The following is a 25420-nucleotide window of genomic DNA, read 5'->3' as shown; positions in this document are numbered from 1 at the left end:
AATGTGTGTGGAAAGTTAAGAGCAAGATACGAGCAAAGGAACAATAGAAGAGTTTGAGTTAAAGATAAAGAGATGACACGAGATAATGTGCTTAGAATGTTACAAGTGGAGTAAAAGAGGATTATAAGGCGACTTAAGCGAGATGATCAGACCTAGCTGGTTACTAAAAGCTGGTGAAGTTATATGTCGAATTCTTTCCGAATTATACCGGTGATGATAGTTAGAGCAGGGACGGCTATTAACGACTCGAGTCGATAGAAGTCATATGCAGATAATCGACGTCGACACTTAGGGTTCCAGATTGGCGAGTGAGTATTCTTGAGGATATCACCCATGAAAAGTGTAATAAGATTCGACAAGAAGGAAAAGCTTAGCCCGAGATATATTGGACCTTATTACATTGTTCGTAAGGTAACGAAAGAGCTATCGTACGAGGAGAACCCTGTAATTATATTGGATCGTCAAGTAAGAGGGTTGCGTACTAAGGACGTGGCTTCTGTTAAGGTATTGTGGCGGAGCGATAATAGGGAGAAGATGACTTGGGGAAGCTGAAGAGAAGACGAAGAAGAAAGATGGTTGGGAGACGAGACGGCATGTTATAGCAATAAAAGAAACCCCCTGAGATCCTTATAAGACCTTATGAGACTAGCTTAACATTCGAGGACGAATGTTCTAAAGGGGGGAAGGATGTTATATCCCGTATTTTGTACGTTGGAATATTTTAAGCTAGTTGCGACAAGTTAAGGACAAGGCCATTTTTTTCGACTTTGTTTAATGCACAAGTGCTTATGAATTTTGTTGGATGGAAATATTAGGGAAATTTAGGGGCTAGAAGTTGCAAAATAATATTTCATGAAAATGGCCAAAAGTGGCCAAGTGGCCGTGTGGGGTATGGGTCTCACACATGACTAGCCAATTGTCTTAAGCCATAAGGGGGTGCATGTGTTCATCTTGTATTTGTAAGAACTATATATATATATATGTAGATGGTTGATGACAAAGCAAGAATTATTCATCTTTCACACTTAAGAAAATTCAAGAAGCTTGGAGAAAAAAATGAAGAAGCATTCGGCCAAGGGGCTGGCCGAATATGGTCTCTAAATTTTGATCAAAAAAAAAATAATTTTCTTCTAGTATTCCAACCATTGGAAGGTCCTTGTTAACGTGAAGTAGTTGTTGGAGTCAACAAACCATTCATTTTTGCAAGCACAAACTCTAGCCAAGTTGAGAAACTAAGTGATAAAGGTAAGGTTTAATCCTCTTTTTCATGTGTTATGGATGATTTGTACATATTGTAGTGTGTAGAAATGGATGAAAATCATGAAATCTTGCATAGTGATGTTGAGCCGTGTGTGTTGGGCTTGGCCGTGTATATGTTGTGTTGTGTAGGAGTGAAGAACTAATTTTATTTAGTATGTTTGGGTTGTTGTGTTGTGGGTTCTATGATGCAAATGAAAGTTTAATTGTTCAAATTGAAGTTATAGTCGTTTGTGTCTTGTTATAGAAGCTAATGGAATTTTAAGATAGTTTCTTGTATCTATGGGAATGATGTTGTCAACGTGTGAATTGTTGGTGTAGTTGATGAATTTGGAAGAAAGAAATGTGTTGTTGTTGCTCTTATTGGGTTTGGAAAGGTTTCGGGTGGAGTGGTATTTTGAATGGGTTGTTTTGAATGTTGTGCGGATTGTTTAAAGTGTTCTTAAGTCTTGTTTGAATGGTTTCGGATTAGTAGTTGAATGTGCGAGCATTGATGTTGACTTAATTATATGTAGTTGAATTGAATGTAAATGGAATGCCGTCGAATTATGTGGAAGAAGGTTGCTAACGTTAGAATGTGATTTGGATTGATTGTTGATGTTGTTATTAGGATTGTTGGTATTGTTGTTGATGATTTGGCCGAGTTGAATTCTCGGGGTTGTTGAATTTATAGGGGAAATGCTGCCCAAATTTCTGTAGATAAAGTGCTAGTTTGGGATGGAATTCCTAAGTACCTGTGACTAATGTTTAGTATCCAACGACGTTGTTGTAGATCTTGAGAAGCCGAGACTTAAATTCGGATTAGCTTAGGAAGCGGACGAGGTATGTAAAGCTTACTCTTTCTTTCTTTTGGCATGTCTTAGACGTAAGTAAGATATGACATGATATGAGCCTTGGGGGTAACTCTATTCTTAAGATCCAAGCATGTCTACGATTCTTATTCACCTCTTGATGTTGGCACTCTTAATATCGTCGAATTATGGTCCTTAAGTCTTATGTATGATTGGATTTCAAATGTTGCATAAAGAATTTTTGTTCGTAAAAGATTCTATGTCTAATAATGCCGTAACTTTCATAGACGGAACCGGATTGCTTTGATATGTTCGCAAATAATTCTATAACGTATAATGCCCGTAACTTTCATGGGCGGGCTCGGATTGGCTTGATACGTGTCTACGATCCCTCGCATTCCTTTTAATGCGACTTCTAATGATATTTAGAACGGATTTGATATGACTATCGTTTGATACTCGACGTTGACTTGACTACTTATCTGAGTCTTAAAAGTGATTTTTATGCATATGGTTTCTCACTACTGCTCCGTGCTAGGTTGTTATTACTTCTTTCGGCTGCGTCCGGGCCGGGCATGTATTCGTGCAACTCGGCTGCATTATTCACCGCGTCCCCCGCTAGAGGGTCGGGGCACGCACCACCGCGTCCCTCGGCTGTAGGGGCGGGCACGTTATATGATATGATGATGGCGCCGCCACGGGATGGGCCGAGTATGATTTACATGATGGAGACATGATCTCATTCACCGAGTCCTTCACTAGAGGGCCGGGTACGGTATATATATATGATATGATATGATGACATGATGTATATGTGTATGATGATTTTATTTACCGAGTCCCTCACTAGAGGGCCGGGACACGTTATATATGCATATGTACAAGATGATTATTCACTTCTGTTTCTAAGTCCCATAATGAATTGGATATGATATTGACAAGCATGATTTATGTTCCAAAGGCAAGCCTTATGATTTTCTGGTTATTGTACTGATTTTCTATACTCCTTATTTCAATATGATCCTGGTTACTGTATTTCATGCTTTACATGCTCAGTACATATTCCGTATTGACCCTTTTCTTCCTGTGGGTCGCTGCTTCATGCCACGCGGGGTGTATGCGGATGAGTAGAGGATATTAGTAGAAGATGTTCCCACCGGATTGGCGAGCTCGATTCCTTCCGGTGAGTCTTTGCCGAGTCAGAGTATCTATGTTATGGCATCTTGAGTTATGTTAGAGGCTTTGAAGACAGAGTCACGTATGTAATAAGTCAGTCTTGTAAGCGGCTCTGTAAGCCGATGTATCATTATGCATTATATTACAGTTTCATATGTTCGCATTTTCCTCGATTTGAGAAATTTAAAAGCATGTTTTTTTGAAAAAGTTTACATTGTGCACTCGTTTCATGGTTTAAGGGCCCGGTATGATTATGAGTAACACGAGAGTCGAGCGGGTTCGCTCGGCCACAAGTAAGGGTCGGGTGCCCGTCGTGCCTATCACGTGTTAGGGTGTGGCAGTAGCTACCGTAATCTTAAAACTTTATTCCAGGACTTACACATTCTCAGTCTCCAAAAAAATGATAAAATATCCCAAATGTGGACAGCACAAGGGTGGAATCTTTTGTTTAGAAGGGTACTAAATGATTGGGAAATAGGGGGAGTCACAGATTTGCTTTTGGTACTCAATTCCTTCATAGGAACCACTAATGTTCCAGATAAACCAGTTTGGAAACTATGCAGCAAAGGGAATATCACTGTTAAATCAGTCTATTGGGAGAAGAACAAGGTTGTAAATCCATCTCTGGTTTGGTCATGGAAACTTATTTGGAAAGTTAAAATTCCATATAAGGTTTCTACTTTTGTTTGGTTAGTTTTGAAGCGGGCTGTCTAACACAAGAGGCTCTACAAAGAAGAGGTCTTCAGATATGCTCAAGATGCCTACTTTGTGGGAAAGATGCAGAAACAAATGAGCATTTATTCCTACATTGTCAGATAACTGCACATCAGTGGCACATGTTCTTTTGTATCCTAGGGGTGAAGTGGGTGTTACCAAGATCAACTCTAGAACTCCTATGCAACTGGAAAGGAATTGGAAGAAGGAAGGCGAAGGAAGATTGGTGGCAGTCCATTCCAGCTTGTATTTGGTGGTCAATTTGGAAGCAAAGAAACTCAAGACAATTTGAAGATAAAGCTAACTCCATCCAGATAGTTAAAATGAAGTGTCTTAGTTTCTTTTATTTTTGGTGTAAACAAGATATAGTGGGGGAAGTAGGTGATTTGGTAGATTTTCTAGGCAATGTGTAAATTGTAACTAGCATCATTACCTTCTGGCCACTGTTTTTGGTGGCTTTACCTGTAAAGTTTCACATCAGCATTCAAAAAAATGCTGATACTTTTGGATGGAATACAAATGTTACCTTATTCAAAAAAAAAAAAAGAATTAAAGTACTAAATAAAAGTAAGAGATGGAACGAAGGTACCAAATTGTCGGAGATAACGAAATAACAACGTGATCGTAAATTGATGAATTGAATACTTGAAGCCTTCCACTTGATCTTGTTAATTGCAAGTTTGCAAAAAAAACTAAAGTGGAACACTAGAATTATAGAAATTGCTAAAAAATTAAGAGAGAAAGTGAGGTAAAATGAGAGGATTTTAGTTAAAAATGATGAAATGTATGAGGTATTAAACTGTAATTTTTTAAACTTAAAGGTTAGAAGTAATTTTAGGGGGTTTGGGGCCCCTTTTTTGGCAATTAGCCGTTGGCCAAACGGCTGAATTAGCAAACAGCCGTTGGCAACGGTCACTGGGCAAGAATGGTCACATTTTGTGATAAAAGCCCAAAAAGTTAAACCTGCGAGGCCCGGCTACAAGCTTTATTAATTCCAAAAAAATGCCAAAAAATGGACCCACTAAAATTACTTTTAACCTTTTTAAGTTTAAATATTACAATTTAACCCATTTTTCACCTATAAATACCTCGTACATTTCATGATCTTTTTACTACAATCCTCTCATTTTATCTCACTCTCTCTTAATTTTCTAGCAATTTCTATATTTCTAGTGTTCTACTTTAATTGTTTTTGCAAACTTCAATTAACAACATCAAGTGGAAGGCTTCAAGTATTCAATTCATCAATTTACGATCACATTGTTATTTCGTTATCTCTGGCAATTTGGTACCTTCGGTCCATCTCTTACTTTTATTTAGTACTTTAATTCTTGCATTTTAATTTACATTTTCGTTATTTTAATTTGCATAATGGAACAACTAAAAAGAGTTGGTAAAGCTTTATGTCCCGATGGTAGTAGTAGCGGTAAGAAAAAAATCCGGTAGCGGTAGTGGTAGGGGTAGTACTAGCACTAGAAATTATACTCGTATTCCGAAAGCACCACCTAGTGAAATAGGCGACATAGGTGTGGGGTACATAATATGAATTATATAGAATTACAAGAAATGTCCTGTATAGAAGAAGAGAATGAAATTGAGGTATAAGTAGACGATGATGATAATGACAATAATACACCCACTAGTCCCACTAATGATATTGCTCAGTCTCGAACTCAGGCTCAGTGTCGTCCTCCACTGCCTAAAGGAACCCAAAAAAAAAAAAATACTAGTTTAGTGTGGAATTATTTTGGCCCAATAGAAATAGTCCGGGTTATGTGGAATGTAACAAACCTTATAAGCATGAGACCGGGGGTAATAACGGGAGGACGGGCCAATTGACTAGACATTTGGATAGAATACACCCAAATTGGAAAGAAGAGATAGCAAAAGCTCAGGGTGCCACTGGGGGATTAACCCAAACAAGATTGGACCTAAAGACCGATAAATTAAGTGGATCATATAATAAAATGAAGGACCGTGAAGAGTTAGCGAAAATGATAGCTGTGGGTTGTTTGCCTTTCACCTTTGCTTCTTCTGATGCTTTTATTCATTATATACAAAAAATTTATAATCTTATGTTTAGCGGTAATCCTAGAACAACTTGTAGATCTGATATTTTTAGACTTCATGGACAATATCTGTTTTATCTACGTTATTTATTGATGTATCTTCCTTGTAGAGTTTCTGTCACTTCAGATCTTGGTCGTGCTATTAATATAAATGATTCAGTTACTTGTCATTGGATAGATGATAATTTTAACATGCAAAAACGTATTTTAGCTTTTCAATATGACGAAAGACTGTAGATATACTGCAAAATTTATATCTTATACTGTTACAGTCATTGCAAAATATTATGGTCTTACAAGCAAAGTTTTATGTATGGCTTTTGATGATGCTTCTAACAACACATCTACTATCGACAGTATAAATCTGAGTTCTCCACCTTTACCTAAAACATTTCATGTTAGGTGTGCTTGTCATATTTACAATTTAATTGTTAAAGATGGTTTTTTTTTTTTAGCCTATGATTGAGAAAATTAGACACAGAGTTGGTTTTATTCAAGGAAATAATAACAGGAAGCGACTTGCGGAATTTAAAAATAAATGCAGGTAAAATAATCTTAGACCAAAATTTATGTCTAAAGAAGTAGACACTAGGTGGAATTCTACTTATGATTTCTTAAAAACTTGTGATGCGTATAAAGTTCCTATAATTGCAACTTTTAACCAATTTGCTATTGGATATCCCGAGTTAATGTTGAATGATTTTGATTGGGTCAAAATTAAGGATGTTGTAGATTTTTTAGAAAAATTTTATTTCGCTACTCTGAAATTTTCCGGTGCTTATTATCCTATTGTTTGTAACATTTTAGATCATCTAGCTGATATCTCTTATTTGTTTAAAGAATATAAGTCCAAAGAAGGTTACACAGATGTTGTTATTGCAATGATAGTAATATTCAAAAAGTATTTCTTTCCTATTCCTCCTATTTACATGGTGCTATATTAAATTTGGGTATTAAATATGTTAACATGTCAGAATTGGCCCGTATTATATGTACTTCATTAGAAATTAGAAATAATGAAGAACCATCTCTAGTTAAGGCTATTTGTGATGCAAATGAGTACGCGCAACAATTATATAATCATTATTCTACATTACTTGATAATCTTTACACCGACTTCTTTCTCATGTGTTCCTTCTAACGAAGCTTCATCTTATAAAAGACAGGCACACTTTGTGCCTATCATAGGTGTTCCTAGATTATCTATTTGGTCAAAAATAGCACCTCAACAAAGAAATACAAACTTTGATGAGCTTCAATATTTTTTGAGACAGCCGTTGGAGCCCTTTGAAGATGGAGTTAATGCACTGGATTGGTGGAGGAACAACAGAAGGCAATTTCCCGTTCTTTCAACAATGGCTAGAGATGTGCTAAATGTTCTAATGTCAACCATTGCATCAAAAGCGCATTTAGCCAAGGGAGCGGCTCGGAGACAACCGACATTCATTGCGCAGCAACGCAATGAATGTTCTAGAATGTTTCAGAGATTGGATTAGATCGAAGCGAAGAAATCAAGGAAGAGAACAAGATCCAAGAGAAGACCACTAACTTGAACATCGGTCCAAACATCTCCAATGTATGGAGATGTCGATTACAAAAATTTTGAGCCAATTCCTCCTAATGTTAATATGGAAGAATTGAATAAAATAGTTCAAACTGTGTAGATTTAAATTTGAAGAGTTGTCAAATTGAATTTTCTTTTTCTAGTTTAAGTTTATGAAATCAGAGAAAAGTAGTTGTATGTTTGTAAGCTTTAAAGTTTAAATTCGACTTTGCAATTATCGATTAATAAAACTAAAAGCTCATTGAGCCTTTGAATTTCTTTTCAAATTTGTGTTATAATTTTATTTGTAATTTTATTAAAAACAAGATTAATAATCTGTACGCAATCAAAATAGAACTGTAAATGTAATTGGATAAAACTAATCCTACATAAGCAGCAACTCCAAGATAAATTTTATGCAAGGAGTAACAATTTTTTTTAAACTCTTGGAAGCCGAAATAAGTGGTATTATTTCCATCAATTAAGGCCGAAATAGTTTTTAAATATAGTTCATTAATACGAAAACTTCAGTTTAGTATTAAAAACAAGATTAATAATTTGTATGCAATCAAAATAGAACTGTAAATGTAATTGGGTAAAACTAATCCTACATCAGCAGCAACTCCAAGATAAATTTTCTGCAAGGAGTAACATTTTTTTTTAACTCTTGGAGGCCGAAATAAGTGGCATTATTTCCATCAATTAAGGCCGAAATATTTTTTAAATATAGTTCATTAATACGAAAACTTTAGTTTAGTATCTAAACTCATGTGCATTGTTCTCATTTCGTTACTGTGTGATTTCATTTCAACCATTTTTTTTTGGGTTAAAAAGATTAGCTTATTTATAGCCAAAAAAAGTTCCTAATTTGTGTATTATCTTGTATATGTTAATTGTATATTTGAGTATATCTTGCATATGTTGTTGGAATGATGACTCTCAACGGCTATTTAAGTGCTAAAAATTATAAAAAGTTGAGAGTGTGATACAAGACTACATAAATAATTTAAAATAAAACTTCAAAATTAAATTGATGACATTGCAAATTCAAAACATACATACTTGAACTGTTAACTTATTACAAATCAAAAGTTCAAAACGCTAGCATAGATGGAGAAATTTAAAGAAGAGATAAACTTCAAAGTTCAATTTTGTGTCTTTTGTCCAAGTGCCGACGTAACGAACCGATACCCCCAAAAACCGGTCAGGACTTATGGAGATATATTTGACCACAATGTTGACATTTAACATGTTCCTCGTCTACTCGCTCAAAATGCAACACACCAGACTTGAAATTGATCTTCGGACTCGAGGAGGAGGTGGAGGTAGAGGATTATCCATGGAAGTTGAAAGTAGAAATGTACACTAGTTGAACAACAAATTTAGATAAAGAGAAATGTGGAAGAATTGTGTGAAAATGAAGAAGAATGGGAGATAGTTTGGAAATAGGGCCAAAGTGTAGTTTATTCATAATTTAGGGGTTCAAATAAAATTGGGAAGGTGTGAGCAAATAGAGAAAAAAGAATAGTGCCACAGATATTTTATAGTTTGTGGACAAAAGGATATTTGGACATAAGTGCCTTCTAACATTTCAAGTGGGACCAGGAAAGGTCTTGTCAATATCAAGATTGAGATATTATCAAAAACGACTTGTATGTCTTGTTTGGATACTTCTGACTTTGTCTATGTATTGTATATGTTGTTTGCATATTTGTGTATATCTTGTATATGTTGATTGTATATTTGTGTATATCTTGTATATGTTGTTGGAATGAAGATTCCCAACAGCTATTTAACCAAGAATAGCCATTGGGCAAACAGCCAAAACCCAAAAATGACTTCGTTTTTTTAAAAAATTTAATTCATTTAAATATAAGTGCTAAATATTATAAAAAGTTGAGAGTGTGATACAAGACTAACATCAATAATTTAAAATAAAACTTCAAACATAAATTGATAACACTGCAAATTCCAAACATACAAACTTGAACGAGTAACATTGCAAAATCAAATCAAAACAAACAAACTTTAAGTGAAACATGAAACAAACTAACATTGCAAAATGAGAACATACAAACTTGAAATTTGAAACTTGAAACTTGAGTCTTGAAACTTGAACCTTGAACCTTGAAACTTGAAAGTTCAAAATTCAAATTCTAACGAAGAGTTGCATATGCATTTGGGTGCTTATGACCCAAGTGACGGACCAAGACCGACCGGTCCACATCCCAGTTCGGACCTATGGTTCATAGTTTGACAAATTCTACATCGAATCGTATCTTCTTTTAATTTATCATAATAACTTCACACTGGATGCACTCCTTGAGCTAGAGGAAGAGGCGGATTGTCATCATCCATTAAATTTTGAAATTTGAACTTGGAAGTTGGAAGAGAGAGAGAGAGATTTAGATGAGTAGGAAATTTAAGGAGAGAGAAGAGTAGGGAATTGTGTGATAATATGGAGAAGAATGAATGGTATTTATAGATTGAAAATAGGGCCAAAGTATAATTTAAGGAACTTGATGGTTAAAATAAAGTTGGCAACAACTAGATTTTAAAGTATCAAAATTAATAAATTTTAGTATTAGAATTTTTTTTTTTAAATAACTAAAACCCGGCCCGACCCAGTTAGCCCACTATGTACCCCTACCCACGTACGGGCTAGGCCGGACACCCTTTCCCCTCCTCAAACCCGGCCCCTTAACTATGGCTTGGTGTGGCTCGCCCGGCCCGTTTGACAGGTTTAACCTAAACTTCATCACATCGAACTCCTCCCAAGTAGCCTGCTTACTTGACATGTCCATCCATTGCACCAGAATTTGAGGAACAGCCTTGTCCCCTTCTTGATTAAACTCCTGCCCAGAATTTTCTGAGGCTCAGCACAGTAGGGACTAGCAAGATCCACTATAGGAGGATGATGAAAAGTATGTGGTAAACTGTGACACAATTTGAGTTGAGCCACATGAAATGTAGGGTGAATGGCCACTCGAGCTGGCAATGAGAGCTTGTATGCCACTGATCCAATCTTCTGCAAAACTTGAAATGGCCCATAATATTTAGCTGATAACTTGGTGAAAGTGGGATTAGACAGAGTCAATTGTCTGTAAGGCTGTAGCTTAAGACACACCCAATCTCCTACCAGAAGCTGCCTATCACCTCTGTTCTTATTTGCTAGAGATTGCATCCTCTACTGAGCCTTATGCAAATGAAACCTGAGTAATTGAGACTTAAACTCCCCAGATATCATGATTATGTCCACATCAACTTCTGTTGTCTCACTGGCTAAATATTGCAAAGGAGTGGGAGGTGGCTGTCCATGTAAAGCTTCATAAGGAGTTGTTTACATAGCTGAGTGAAAAGTCGAGTCATACCACCATTCAGCTAATGGTAAGTACATTGACCACTCTTGTTGATTGTCTGAGCAATAGCACCTCAAGTAGGTTTCAACAGTTCTATTCAATACTTCAGTCTTTCCATCAGACTGGGGATGACCAGATGATAGGCTGATGAGACACTCAGTGTGACCCCATGTAGAACAAACAGTTCCTGCCAAATTTACTGATGAAAAGATCCCTGTCACTTAGTCAGGCATGCCATGGAGCTTGAATACTTGATCCAGGAAGATCTGTGCTACAAAAGCAGCAGTACAGGAGTGACTGATAGCCATGAAGTAATTTTATTTTGGTCAGCCTATAACCACTAGAATGGTAGTTTTTCCCTTTGATTTGGGCAATCCATCAATGACGTCCATGCTAATGCAGGACCAGGCTGTGTTGGGAATGGATAAGGGCTGCATAAGACCAGGAGAAGCTGCAGCGTTATATTTACTACAGAATAGCTCCTGACATAAGAGTTAATATCCTCTCTCAGCTTCTCCCGGTAGAAGAGAGTAGATATCCTTTTTGTTAACTCGCTGCGACCTATGCACTCAAATAACTAGGTAGTTCTTTGAGCAGCTATACAAGAAGGTAAAGTGCGGAATATGTAAATCAACACAAGTATGCTCACGTGGAAAAGTCTTTGCTCAAGGGAGGAAAACCACGACCTACCTCTTATAGGATTTTCCCAAACTCCACTAAACTCAAGAGTTTTAAGGTTACAACTCTATATACACCTAAGAAACTGTTCCAAATAGTACCTACCCCTCTCCACAACAATTGCCTCAATTGTTGGCTCTCTCACTAAACTTCTTCAATGACTCTACCTACCAATGAAGTCCCTTACAACAGAAAACAACGCCTACTACAATCTATAAGAATGGAATCAAGATCTTGTCTTGGAACCACAAGAACCTAACTATTACAACTCGAAGAACGGTATAGATAAAACTTGATGGAAATAGGTTCTCTCGTTGTAACAGGTGCTTCTTCTTCGAGACTTTGTGTAGAACTCATCTAGAGTAGCGTCCCTTTGGTTGTGGTTAGGCTCCAAAGCTTTATGACATGATGTATTTATAGGAGCAAAATAGCTGCTTGTAGTTCTCCAAATCCAACCAAGACTTGATTCCATTAACTGTTCGAAACCAATCCTTGTTTGACTAGGATTTGAACTTTACGCATAGACGACTAATTTCTCCTAATTTCAAGCTAATTCCATCTGTCAATTTATGGTAATGTTTCCATATCTTGAATTCCAATTCCTTGTAGAATTGGATTAAGCTTTAAAACCAATTCTCCAAGGTTTCATGTTAAGCGTATGGAACAGACTCTTCAAATAGTCTCCAGCTCTTGTTCAAAGGACCAGTTCCTGCCCTATCAGCAGTTCCTCTTCAGTGTTGCCTGCTTTACCAGCTCTTTTTGGAGATCTGTTAAGGACCTGGTTCTTGTACATCTTTGTCCGTCTTTCCTTGTACATTGATTGTCATTTGTACATAGTTTGTCAATCATTAAAACTTCATAAGCTCTTGAAATATTATTGAGATCACAACATCTCAACACTTCTGTATGTTTTGTCCATCCAAGAATTTCCTCCAACAAGACCAGCATGACAGTTGAATGATCTCCTGCTTAAGAGTTTTAACATTTGCCAACCACTAGCCTTCCATACCTTCTCGGCTGCTGATTGAAGAAAGTGTATCCCTTAAGACCCTCTTCTAGTTCCTTGTTCCTGCCAATGATGTCTACCAATTCTGAATCCTTGTCCCTCCCTTACCTTCTGGAAGAGTGAAGGATCAACTGGATCCATAGATGGCATGAGCAACTCTGCAGTAGGAACTCTAGACAATGAGTCAGCAGCTTTATTCTCCCTTCCCCTCTTATACTCTTATCTCAAAATCAAATTGCATTAACTTGGCTATGGCTGTTTCTTTTTTTTTGAAAACTGGTAAATTGTATTCCTCAGCATTAAGGATATGCTGGAGACCTCCAAAAAGTTATCCACAAAGAGCAGAAAGATAAATATTTACATGCTTCCTAAAAAGTCTACCTAAGATAAATATTTACATGCTTCCTAAAAAGTCTACCAACTGTTCTGCTCCCTCTACATTTGCTTCTTTACACCAAAAATGAAAATTTGCAATGCAGTTCCACTTAATTTTCTGCAGAGTATTAAATTTATCCTCAAAACACCTCCCATTCCTCTCCTTCCAAATTGTCCACCAGATGCATGATGGGACTGCTCTCCACCATTTCTTTTGAGATTTTCTTCCTCCTCTTCTAATCCAGCAACTTAGTAAATCAGCTGTGTGTTCTGGCATGGTCCAACTGTTTCCAGTGAGACTGAAGAACAGTGACCAAAGATGGGCTGTCACTCTACAGTGCAGAAACAAATGACTGTTTGTTTCTGCAGTCTCATTGCAGAAATAGCATCTAGAGACCAATTGCATTCCCCTCTTCTGTAAGACTTCATGGGTGAGACAGGCTTTTCTGGTCACAAGCCAAGTGAAGCACTTGATTTTGGATGGTACCAAACTTTTCCACAACTTTGTCCATGGACCTGTTCTTCCTCCTGGTTGCTCCAGCACTGCCAACTTGTGTATTCTTCTGACTGAGAAACTCCCATCACTGTGATGTTTCCAGTTGATTACATCTGGAGTTGGAGAAGTCCCTCTAAACTTATCAACTTCCTTCAAGATTATCAACTTCCTTCACTTGGCTATGGCTATTTCATTCGAGTGCCAGTGTGAACCTTTTGTTCAAGTAAGAATTTGAGTGCCTTCTGATCTGTTCTTACTATGAAATGCGTTCCCAAAAAACACTGGGACCATTTAGTGACAGCCAACACAAGAGTCCCTTGTCATATACAGACAACCCCATAAAATGTCTGTTGGATAATCCTTTACTAAAATAAGCTAAAGGATGGCCTTCTTGCATCAGCACTGCTCCCACGCCATAGTCATGTGCATCTGTTTCCACAATGAACATCAGAAAACTGTTGGAAAGTACCAAAACAGGTGCACTCACCAAAGCTCCGTTTGAGTGGTCAAAAGCCACTGAAGCCTTGTCCTTCCAATGAAATCCTTCCTTTTTCAAGAGATCCGTAAGGAGTTTGCTGATTATGCTACCTGTAAGACTTATAGGCATGATGTCTTTTAAGTTCTATAGCCACTTTCCTCTTAGGAACTAGAGTTATAAATGATGCATTAAAGGATTTGACCATATGGCAACTTTGGTGGAAGTGATGCAGAACTTCCATAATGTCATGTTTGAGGATATCCCCGGTTTTTTGGAAGAAAGAAATAGTGTAACCTTCATGACTAGGGACCTTATCTAGTGCACATGTCTTAAATGTTGCCAGGACTTCCTCTTCTTCAAATGCTCAATCCAGCCAATCCTTCTCCTCAGTGGATATACAGGCCAAGTTATCAAAAGTCAACAGTAGGTTTCCAGTGCTTATTTCAGTATAAGCCCCTGATAAAAGTTGAATATTTCCTCCTTGATGACTTCTTTGTCTCCTGTGATTTATTCCCCAATCATCAATTTGTCTATACAATTGGTCCTCCTACGAGAATAGGCCATTCTCTGGAAGAACTTAGTCTTCATGTCCCCTCCTTTAAGCCATAAGCACTTAAATTTCTGTCTCCATGATATCTCTTTCTCTCTTGCCACTTCTTGAAGCTCCAATTTCAGCCCCAAAATTTTCTCCCTTTCAGCCATAGACCGAGGCCTACCTTCAGTTGCTTGTTCCAGTATAGTCAGTTCTTCAAGGGCCTTGTTTTTCTTTGTTTTCATCTGACCAAACTCTAGTATGTTCAAGTCAGTGATGTCTTTTTTTAGACTTCTGAGTTTCTGTGCCAAAATGAAATCTGGACTGCCCCCATCCAAGATGGAGATTCTGTATTTCAATTTGCCAATAACCAACTCCAATGAATTGGGGTTGGGGGAACAGAGAGAGAGAGAGAGAGCAGAGGAGGGGGGGGGGGGGGTTTGTGCGGTGCAGCAACTCACCCTTATTCTTGATGCAAATTCTAGCGCAGAACAGATGTGACCTAGACTTCGCATCTTCGTCGATGTCGATAAAACCACCACTATATTCACCAATGAAACTGAAAGAGTCGAGATTCCAAGCATGCACTGGAATACAGAGAGCTTTTATCGTCATTTATTCTGTACACCGGTGCCGTGCCACTTTCTGGCGTCCACCATTCCAGGGAAAGATGCCTGCCGTTCCAAAACCAGTCACCAGCCTTGATTCTCCCAGCTTCCTACTTCGACGGAAGTTCGAAAAGGAATTTCTTATGGCTAATGGGGTGACTTTAAGCCCTACGCTGACTTTCCACCTACTAAGAAACCAGTTTTGTATCTCTTCAGGCTTAAGGCTGAGGTTGAATGGGTCATTGAAATAGCCAGTTAAGCATTTGGAAAAGAAGCTCTTGTCGATCCCTCCTTGGCAAGGGGCCTCAACCTGATGTGAAGGCCATTGACATAGTACAAGTCCTCTGACGTAGTAGAAGATACTCCAGCAAACTGGTTCAGATGGATCGAAAGGAAGAGGGGCTTCATGACTAGCATCCATATCAATCGAACATTCTCATGTGGATCTGCCATGTGATGAGGATGGCCTCAAAAGGAACTGGTGAGAATTGCGAAAAATAGCGAAACCAGCATCAGTCTTACAAGTACTCCATTTATCAGAACTTCAACAACCAGGATAGATACATAAGGATAGTGACAGTCCAAGGAAGGAGGAAAAGCCAGACAATAGTCCCTGAGTTCAAGGATAAATATGGAGGGGTTGATGACTTAGCTGGAAAGATTCAGATGTCCGCTGAAAAAGGAAGTGAACATATTCGTGAGGTAGTTCCTGTCACCCAGAGATCATATGGGAGGCTATAGGACTCATAAATGGTCTGATACAGAGATTGAAGCTAGACGGGAGTCTTTAATGCAATGTAAGAAGTACATGTTCACATGCTTAATAGCCAATGTAGAAGGGAAATCAGAGATGAAGCTAAACACAAGTGACTATATCTTGGGCCAGAAGAAGCTGGGGGTGCATCAAAGCTTGGGGTTGTTAAGATGGCCAATGGAAGATTTCTTTTGGAAGTTCCATCTGATATAGAAGTTGCCAGGGTTAAGATTGGTGAATGGAGATGGAAGGGGCAGAGAATTAATCTTGTGAATTGGACTTCGCTGACATCATGTCCAGAAAATACAAGTTCGGACGATTCAAGATGGGTTAGGCTTAACAATTTTCCAGCACATCTCTTGTCGGAAAAAGCTTTGAGACAGGGTGGCGATAGATGTGATGGATCTGTGTGCCTTGATGCTAACACTCAATTAGGTTATATTGGGGAATGGAGCAAGCAAGGAGTATCACGTATGTAAAAGTATATTTAGTATAGATCTTTTTTATACTTTTTTTGCTGATACATGTTCCAGTATTGTGCAGCACCTGGATTAGTTGAAGTTGGAGATGGCAAGACAATTGTAGAACATGCGGAGGAGGAGGCTTGGATTGATATGAGCAAGTCAGATTCATAAATTAACTTCTGAGATGGCAAGAGAATGCAACATCCTAACAAAAATTATTGACTTTACTTTCTTTATTTGGAAGCTGACAATTAAAGATGACTAACAAGTTTGATCATTGTGTAACCATAAATAGATCACAGCGCAAAAAAAAATATTAAAGAAAAAGATTATTTGAAGTTTGTTATAAGAACTAAGCCAACAGAAACATGCATATTAGAAAAGTCTAGTAGCTAAATTATCAGTTAGACCATCTTAAGGGAGGTTTATGCAATAGAAGATTGACCAAGAGCAGATTAGCATCATTTTTTTTATTTTTTTTTTTTTATAAAAGCTGTGAGATCTCTCAGATTATGCCAATCTAGAGAAAAGGAAATCAGAGAATTACCTCAAATCTGTTTGCACCTGCAAGGAATATATCAGGTGAGGGCTTCCCTTGTTTAACTTCTGGATCATCACCACGGACGATATGATGCATCAGCGAAAAAAGCTCACTGTGTCTTTGAGTTTTCAAATCAAAGTGCCGCGTGTGAGTACTGAAAATGCATTTATATTAGTTCACTTGTTGCATCTTACTTCTTAAACATTATTTTAGCGTACGTTAATTCTTACACTTCTAGTTGCAATACTAATCATGCCACCAATGTTAAACTTTCTGGTGAACAATACTAAAAGAAGATGACATACCCCGTAGCAACACAAATTGGTATCCCATTTTCATGAAGGTGATGAATCAGGCGGCTGGCCCCTATAACAGGACAAAAAATTAAAACAAGCAAGGAAATTCGTGTATACAAATCCAATTTTGCATTAAATGGAATCTAAAGATTGAAATGAACAGTATGTAGATTGTATATATGCTAGTATTCATACTTAATATCCACTCTACTTCAGAAATAACTGTTCTAAAATAACATTACTGAATGCAAACAACCTGAAAACATAATTATCCTTGAGGTGGTTGGACAGGACTCACAGGGAAGGAGAATGAGGAATTAGATTTATTATCATGGTGTAAATCTTGCAAGAGATTGTCAAGTTGATAGGTAGATTTACTCACACAAACTAGAAATGTTGATTTCAATCCTTTTCATAAGTTTGAATTGTGAAATTTGGCCCATGAACACATTTTTTTCCGTATGTATAAGGTTGGCCCGTGCAGACATTGTTGTCTACATTATGCATAGGGACCTCTTGAATGGTGAATTTTTCCCACCGAGTTAAAAGGTGCACAATACGCATAATGAACAGTCAAACAATCATTTACCAATGCGATGGTAGGAGCAAAAAGTAACCTCTCAAAATCATTTCTCATGTGCGCAGCAAAAGATTTTCCAACTTTGTAGAGTATACAACAAGAGGGTAATGAAGGTGTTTTCCTTGATAATTAGGAAATCATACGTTCCAAGTTACTTAAAAATAAGCTTTTCTTTTCTCAAGTTTCAAGGTTGAAACATTTTTGATTAAACTATATCGAGGCTAGCTTGCAACACACCTCAACTAAAGTCCATCTGGTACCTGTTACCTCCCACTAGCACAGGTACTGGATAACTCTACCCACCAAAACTTAGACAAATTGGAAGTTTCATCTAGGGTTGCCTCTGCTGAGATTCGAATATCAATTGATCAAGGTTGTTATTCCAGCTCTCAACAGCTAGGCCATCCCCGGGGACAATTTCAAGGCTTTAACATGCAAAATAAACCATAAATGTTAAGGAGGAACCTTTAATTATGCATCTAGAGATTACATATCCCCTTTATATATTGGGTGAAGAAAGAAAACCGACCTATTTCCATCAAGTAAAGCATAGCCTCTCCAAAACTTCAAAACCACTAAATTCATCCTCTATTTGTAGTTCTTTGTCAAATATGATAAGCTAGGGCCCAGTAGTTGGCAAAGATGGAGATAAAGAGTACGGATTGAAACCCCATTAGCAGCTTGTATGTTCACACAATATGGGTGTCTCATCCTTAAGAACTGGTTACTCCCTCAGCAAAATTTGGAAAGTTGAAGGATAAGATCTTGTTTCATCAGAGATTCATGAGAACGTGACCCCCCACCACCGCCACTCTTTTCTTTTTCAAGAATTTCATATAGGAATTTTGGAATCCAACTTGAATATTGAAAGGATTAGCTGATATAACACAAAAAATTTCCTCCTGTCCCTGCGTGTCTATTTAACATAATTCAGAATTTAAGTCAACACCTGCTGGATCAATTATACTTCCCTGCAATTATACTTCCCCGCAATTATACTTCCCCATTGCTTTTTGCACAAGTCATGGAGGTAAAAGTATATCTGGGGTTGAATACTCCAATACAGAAAGTAACAGGTGAAAAGTAGTATGATTGATCCCAGATTGTTCTGGATCTAAAATTCATCATACGACAAGAAAAAATGATCTTGTTGAGAAATTGATGTCTTACTTCATAACTTTGAGGAAACAATAGCCTGACAAAGGGTTCAGACCAATTTGGACGTAGGAGGTAAACTATATAAATAGTAAGTGAAGTCTTCAGTCAGGAAGATTATATAGAAAGTGAAGAAATTGATTCGATTATTTGATCAAGTTCCGCAAATTTATGCCATTTTAAGACATAGTCATTTCCATAAGTTTTACATCATGTGCAAATGTCTGCTACCCTTATGTACAGAACTGAGGAAGGGTGAGAAAGCTGAAACTTAAGAAATGAATAAACAAAAATAATCTACCTGGCATTAGGTCGCTTGTGGGAAACATATTCTGCAACATTTCCTCTCTCTCAACAAGAAAATCTTCAGCTGTAAGCGAATCACTTATTCCTGTCTCTTCAACAAAGACCCTGGCAGCCTCTATTGCCTTCTTTCCCATCATCTTTGCCTTGAGTGACCAATCAAAAGTCTTATTATACCTAGCAAGTATAATCTCCTGGACCTCCGTATAGAATTTCTCGGTGTCTGATACACAAAAGTAAAGCAACAAAGAAGCTAGTCAACCAAGATTCGTCTTCAATTAGCATCTTTCAACCACACAAACATTCACTTGTTTCTTTCGATAGCATCCAACAAACGCGAAAGGCCTGGTAAATATCAATCTTCCCTTTGATCCCCTATGTTAACAATCTACCCTCACACCTTCTTCCCATTACTTATTTGCTTCGATCCTTAGAAGCTCCCTTTTTTTCTAAAACAGACTGGAGTGTCTTAATGTATCACGTCATGGGATAAATCCATATCAAATAATAAGCCGTGCAATGTCCGCTGTGGTCAAACTACATAAGTATACCCAAGGGGCATAAGAGATTTGGCTTTGTGAACTTGTTTTGTGGTTACTTAAGTTTATAACTTGGGTAACAATAGAAAATCCAAATAACAAAACTCCTAGAATGAAAAAGTAAGTGACCTCACAAAATATCAAATGAACTAGACCATGCATCCTTTTTCTAAACTTTAAGATCTCCAGTAATAAATTAATATCAATCTTGCTGTTGCTTTGAGAGAACAAGGGAGCATAATTTTTTTTTTTCTTTGGTTGATAAAGAGGGAACTAGATTTCTCTTGAATATTATAAATCTCAAAAGGCGCACAACAAGCTGTCTAGGTATAAGAGTTAATTGTAGCATTGTACATCTTTAAAAAGAATTCGTAAAAGATAAAACAATATAGTGGAAGGAACTTTCTCCAACTGACCTATTGCAAACTTTCCCACTACAGCGCGCACCAGTATAAGATTTTTATTGAATAAAAATCATAACAGCATACAGGCAGTGAGTAATATATCATTTACAAATAGAATGCAATTCTCTTCTGTGGTGTCATGCTTTCAGAACTAAATGCGACTGTCTTTTCTTTGGTAGGTGAGAAATGCCTTAGTTCTTGAGAAGCTTATGTGACAGATATGTGATGTCACAGACATAGAAATACAAATGCGTTCACGTGCTTGAGGAACACACTTATCATACCGTCTCCACCTCAATGTGGGGTGGCTTAGTCTAGCAATAAAGAAAAGCAGCAAAAGACTCTTCCTTTGCATAAGAGATGGCCTAATGGTCACAGGGACACACCTAAAGAGACTAGAAATTATGGACTTGTTCACCTATATATTATAAATTGACAACTAACAAAGGAAACTTCAAACTCCAAGTCGGATAATTCCTTCGAGCATTGGCTGATTTTGTTTGGCACACTGCACTCGCCCAACTATCTTCCAAGAATGCAATATTACCCTTCAAAAGATTTTCTAAATTTTGAAAATGCCTTACATAATTCCCCTTCCTCCGCGAAGATTTTTATTCAGAAGTCAGTTAAGCCTTTTTCCAAAATATAAGCTTCCCCTCCCTATCTTTATAAATCTTGAATCTGCCACCGCTTTCAAAGTATAACATCAAAAGTCACAGTTCTCTCAACTCTTCATTTTCAATCAATACTCCCATATTCATTATCTCCTAAGAAAAATAAGGGTAGAACACATCAGTGGAGGATGTAGAATACGATTTATGGATTCACGGGAACCCAATAGCTTCTGCGCATACCATGTATACATAATAACAAATCCACTAAATATCTATAAATTATTTGACTGTGAACCCGGTTATTATTGTATGCTCCCTCTGTTTCAATTTGTTTGTCTTACTTTCCTTTTTAGTCTGCTTCAAAAATGATGCCTCTTTCCTTTTTTGGCAGGTTTAAGACCAAAATAGTAAAGGGCATTTTGGCACACTTTACGTATTTTTAATTTAAGACCACAAGATTCAAAAGTCTTGTTTACGCTCTTAAAACTCTGTGTCAAGTCAAAACCAGACAAATAAATTAAAACGGAGGGATTATTAATTCAAAATTGTTGCAGGAACCCATAAAATTCAAATTCTAGATCCGCCACATCACGCTCAAAGTTTGAACTTCAGTCCCCCAATCCTTGAGAAACTACTTATAGGCAATTCCCACGAGCACATCCCAGTTATGAGTCAGGAAAAAAGGGTGGCATTGCATTCTCAGTTCATTCAGATTTGGGAAATGAGGTCACAAAAAAATTAAAGTACAGTAAAATGCAATAAAGAGAGATATTGATATACCTAGAAGAAGGCCATCCATGTCAAAGATTACATGAGTTATTGAACCTTTTCTTCCACATGAACCATCATTCCCAGCCATCTTCCAACGCTTAATCTTCCTTTTTCGTAGTTGTAATAAAATGCAGTAGTGGTGGGGTTTAATCAAGTTTTTAGCCTACTTTTGCTCCTTTATGTATTCCCTTCTTTGTTTTCCTCTTTTTTCTTCCTAGAATCTAGGATTGAGTTGCTCTTTTAAGATATAATATTTATTTTAATTTTTACTTTAGTTTTATTATATTACTCCCTCCATCTCAATTTGAAAATTAGTTAAAAGGGGTTGAATGGAGGTATATGACCCTATGTATACATGGGCGATCCTGACATAACACAGAAGAGATCTGTTATATATTGTAGAGGGTCATTTAATCAATTTACCCCTCAATACCATGAACATAATCTTGGCCCCTGCATATAATAAAGCATAACTCATATCATAAAATAAAGTAAATTCCATTCTTACATGCCATGTGAGATCAGAATAGAAATTAAAAAAAATATATATATAAGAGAAAATACATAAATCACCCTTAAACTTATCACCAAAACTCACTTTAACAATGTAACTTTATGAGTGATTATATACTCCCCATTCTTATCTGAAGTGGAATAAACACCAACTCAAATGTTGATGTGGCAAAAAAAAAAAATAGGCGCATATATAAATTAAAAAGAAGGTGGGGCCACTAATATGTGTATTATTATACAATAAAAAATACTTAAAAAATAAAGATGGGCCCCATATACCCTGGCCTATCAGCTTTCTCCTTCTTCTAACCCTCCCCCACCCCACCCCCACCCCCCGCAACCTCCTCCTTTTTCCCCATTGTTTTACCTGCTCTTTAAATTCTCATCTTGATTCTTCTTCTTTTTCTGTTCCGATCTTAGAAAGCTTCCTGTTCAGTAAACATGGGAACCCTATCATTCCCACGTGTGAAGGGAAGACCGCGAGGACACCGCCGGCATTGGATAAGAAAGAGACGTACAATAAAAATGATGTCAGAGAAAATACCAATGGTAACAAGAAAGAACTTTTGGTCACGATTACAACAATTCTGGAGCTCCCAATTAGGATTCATGCTTCTTTCTACAAACCCAGTTGGTTAAACCCTCCAAACCTTCAATTATTTTGCTCCTATCCCAAATTAATTGAACCGGCTATACAAATCTCAAAATTCTCTTTGCTTCCACCAAACAGTAGAAATTGTAAACAAAGAATAAAATAAATTTTACCCAATGATGTTAGATAGCCGAAGGTGTCAAACAAATTGGGATGGACGGAAAAGATTTCAGTACAAACAAATCAAGAATACAAGTTTTAAAAAAAATTGATTCTTTGAGCTAAAACAATGAAAGTCTAAAGATTGTTATAAACACAGAAAATTGGGGAGAAGAAATGGAGGGGTGGAGGCGAAGAAGAAAGGGATAGGTGGGGCGAAGAAAAAAGGATTAGGATTAATTAGTGTATAAAAATGTAAGGTAAAGGGAAAATAGTGAATAAACAAAATAAAATGAAAAAAAAAATAAGAAAAATCATATTTAGATAATTGTTGACATGGCTCTGACGTGGTGCTGACCTGGCAATGACGTGGCGCGTGTGTAATACACCTGTGAGATTGGTATGATAATCTCAGGGTGGTATGTATTCCACCTCAAACAAGAATAGGGGGTATTTCAACGCCTGAAAAGTTAAATCGTTAAATTGAGTTTTGGTTTAGGAGTGATTTTATGTATTTATTCAAAATATAATTCACGATTGACTATGCAGCCTCTATAATATAAATGCTCGAGTGAAATGGCCCCTGTTATATTTGCCACAGTCTAAATTTGCACTTAGAACATGACAGGGTCACCCAACAAGTCACTACTCTCGTCAGTCGGGCCTTCTTCTCTAAGCGTATTAAGATATGCTTTAAATAAAGAGATTTAAAAATATAACTAGTTCATAATATATATCTGGAAGGAAAATTCAGAATATAAGTTCAACATATAGCCCATATTATCTGAGACAATGCAAGTGATGGAGTGACTCTAGATTTGCTAATACATATTAGGAAAATAATACAATATTAACAATAAATTGATATAAAAAATAGAGGAAAACATATCGAATCACTATGCCTTGAAAGCAATTTCGGGCCGACTAAATTAGTTGGAGTGTTGGGAGCACTGATTATGAGACAGTTTGAAGAGTCAGCATCACATGCATTGCTCATGATTCTTATTTGGGAATATCATCTATGTATGTTGATTCAGTTTATTTTATATCCTGTTTAAATTTGATCTGTGTAACCCCTAGTACTTTCGAGCTAAGGATTTGACCCGTTGAGAGTGGTATGAGGAGCGTATTAGCATTTAGGTTCTGATGTTTTAGACTGTTCGTCATTCCAAACCCTATACGAAAATTTATGCACATTCCACAGATTAATGGAGAAAAATATTTTAAGTGTAGAACTAAGCTAGGGTTGTGCGAGATGAGGCCCATCGCTCCAAAGTTTTGCGCGATGGAGGTGGCATCGAGATGAGGGGGGCATCAGGATGAAAAGTTAAAGTTTTTAGCTAAGATGGAAAAGCCTCAAGGGGACGTGACGCGTCATCCATCGCATTGAAGTTCCCGGCGATAGATGACGTGATGACCATCGTGGCTAAGGTCATAGTGATGGCCATCGCGCTGTGACCAAGTTAGAGGGTTTTACGTCAGTCTTTAAATATGACACTTGTGCGTTTTATTTCCATTCAAACCCTAAGCACGATAATTCTCTCCTCCTCTCACCCTCTGGTAAGTCAATTCTAACGACCCTCATGTTATTTTGACATCAATTTAACACAAATCATCATCCAATCATAGGGTTCTAAGGTAAATCCCTTCAAGGAGTTCAAATAAGGTTTTAGGTGTTCTTCATCAAGAATCATTGTTCGTTTGATAGTTTGGAGTGATTAAAGGTATGTAAGGCTTCTATCCACGTGTAGGAACATCCTTGTTCTTCCCCACACTACATTCATCCATGATTCTTCCACGAATTTTCATCAAAAGTAGGCCTTTGCCCTAGCTATAAGAAGTCTTAATGTTCATGTGTTGTTAATGGTGAAACTAGTATTCGTTCATGTAATTTTGTTCCATATACCATGAGCTCCCTATGTAATTCATGAATGTCCATATCTTGATTTCCATGAGTTTCAAATACGAACTATGAAATACATGTTGAACTACTATTGTTCCAAGTTGATGAATTCTAAATGATTCCATGATCTTATGAACTCATGCTACATATGATTTACATGAAAAACTATGATAAGAATTATGTTATGAAAACCATGGGCGGCCATCATTATTCACTAATGTTTTGGGAGTAGTATTGGTTACTGAGAAGGTGTTAGTTTATGATACACACGCCTGAAACTACGTATGCCAGCGTAGGATAAGGATCATTCCGTTGGTTCGGGCGATTCCTTCATGTTATCCCATTGAGGATTTATTTATATATCCAATCATGTCATGTATGTCTCATACCTCGGTATGAGGTGGCTTAGCTGATCGGGTAGAGATCAGACTCCATGTGCTCACATAGTGGACTATATGTTGTTATTATATGACTCTCACAAGAAAATGATTTATTTATGATTGCGATATTCATGTTCAGGTATACTCGTGTTTCAGTAATCCATTTTGACTTACGTTTATCAATTTGGGTTGTCCGTTCCCTCGTGCACCCCTTTACATTCATTTTATTCAGTTGCTTTATATACGAGTACTATCCTACAGTACTTACGTCCTTTTTACCGGGGGCGCTGTATTTTACGAAGCAGGTATAGACATTTAAGACGACATGAGTCCATGCTAGGATCTGCTTGTATTAGCTTATTGGTGAGCC

At 37.2% G+C, this 25420-nt stretch overlaps 1 protein-coding gene across 2 annotated transcripts in view; it reads right to left on the bottom strand.

Annotated features, from left to right (window-relative positions):
- The window catches only part of LOC132039013 ((DL)-glycerol-3-phosphatase 2), a 35563-nt gene extending 13849 nt beyond the window's left edge, over positions 1 to 21714 (bottom strand). The window contains exons 1-4 of one of the 2 annotated variants that reach the window (XR_009410333.1): positions 21513 to 21714; positions 19174 to 19398; positions 17147 to 17207; positions 16848 to 16995 (exon numbers count right to left, since the gene is read on the bottom strand). Coding sequence is in view for 1 of the 2 variants with exons in the window: in XM_059429544.1 (XP_059285527.1) it covers positions 16848 to 16995; positions 17147 to 17207; positions 19174 to 19398; positions 21513 to 21591 (513 nt within the window). In the remaining variant the exon portion in view is untranslated. The remainder of the gene's footprint in view (positions 1 to 16847; positions 16996 to 17146; positions 17208 to 19173; positions 19399 to 21512) is intronic. The other variant, XM_059429544.1, reaches the window with a different exon arrangement.
- Positions 21715 to 25420: the final 3706 nt, after the last annotated feature.

This window comes from Lycium ferocissimum, chromosome 12 (genome assembly GCF_029784015.1).
Source record: "Lycium ferocissimum isolate CSIRO_LF1 chromosome 12, AGI_CSIRO_Lferr_CH_V1, whole genome shotgun sequence".
Lineage (NCBI taxonomy): Eukaryota > Viridiplantae > Streptophyta > Magnoliopsida > Solanales > Solanaceae > Lycium > Lycium ferocissimum.
This window is presented reverse-complemented; position numbering and strand designations above follow the sequence as displayed.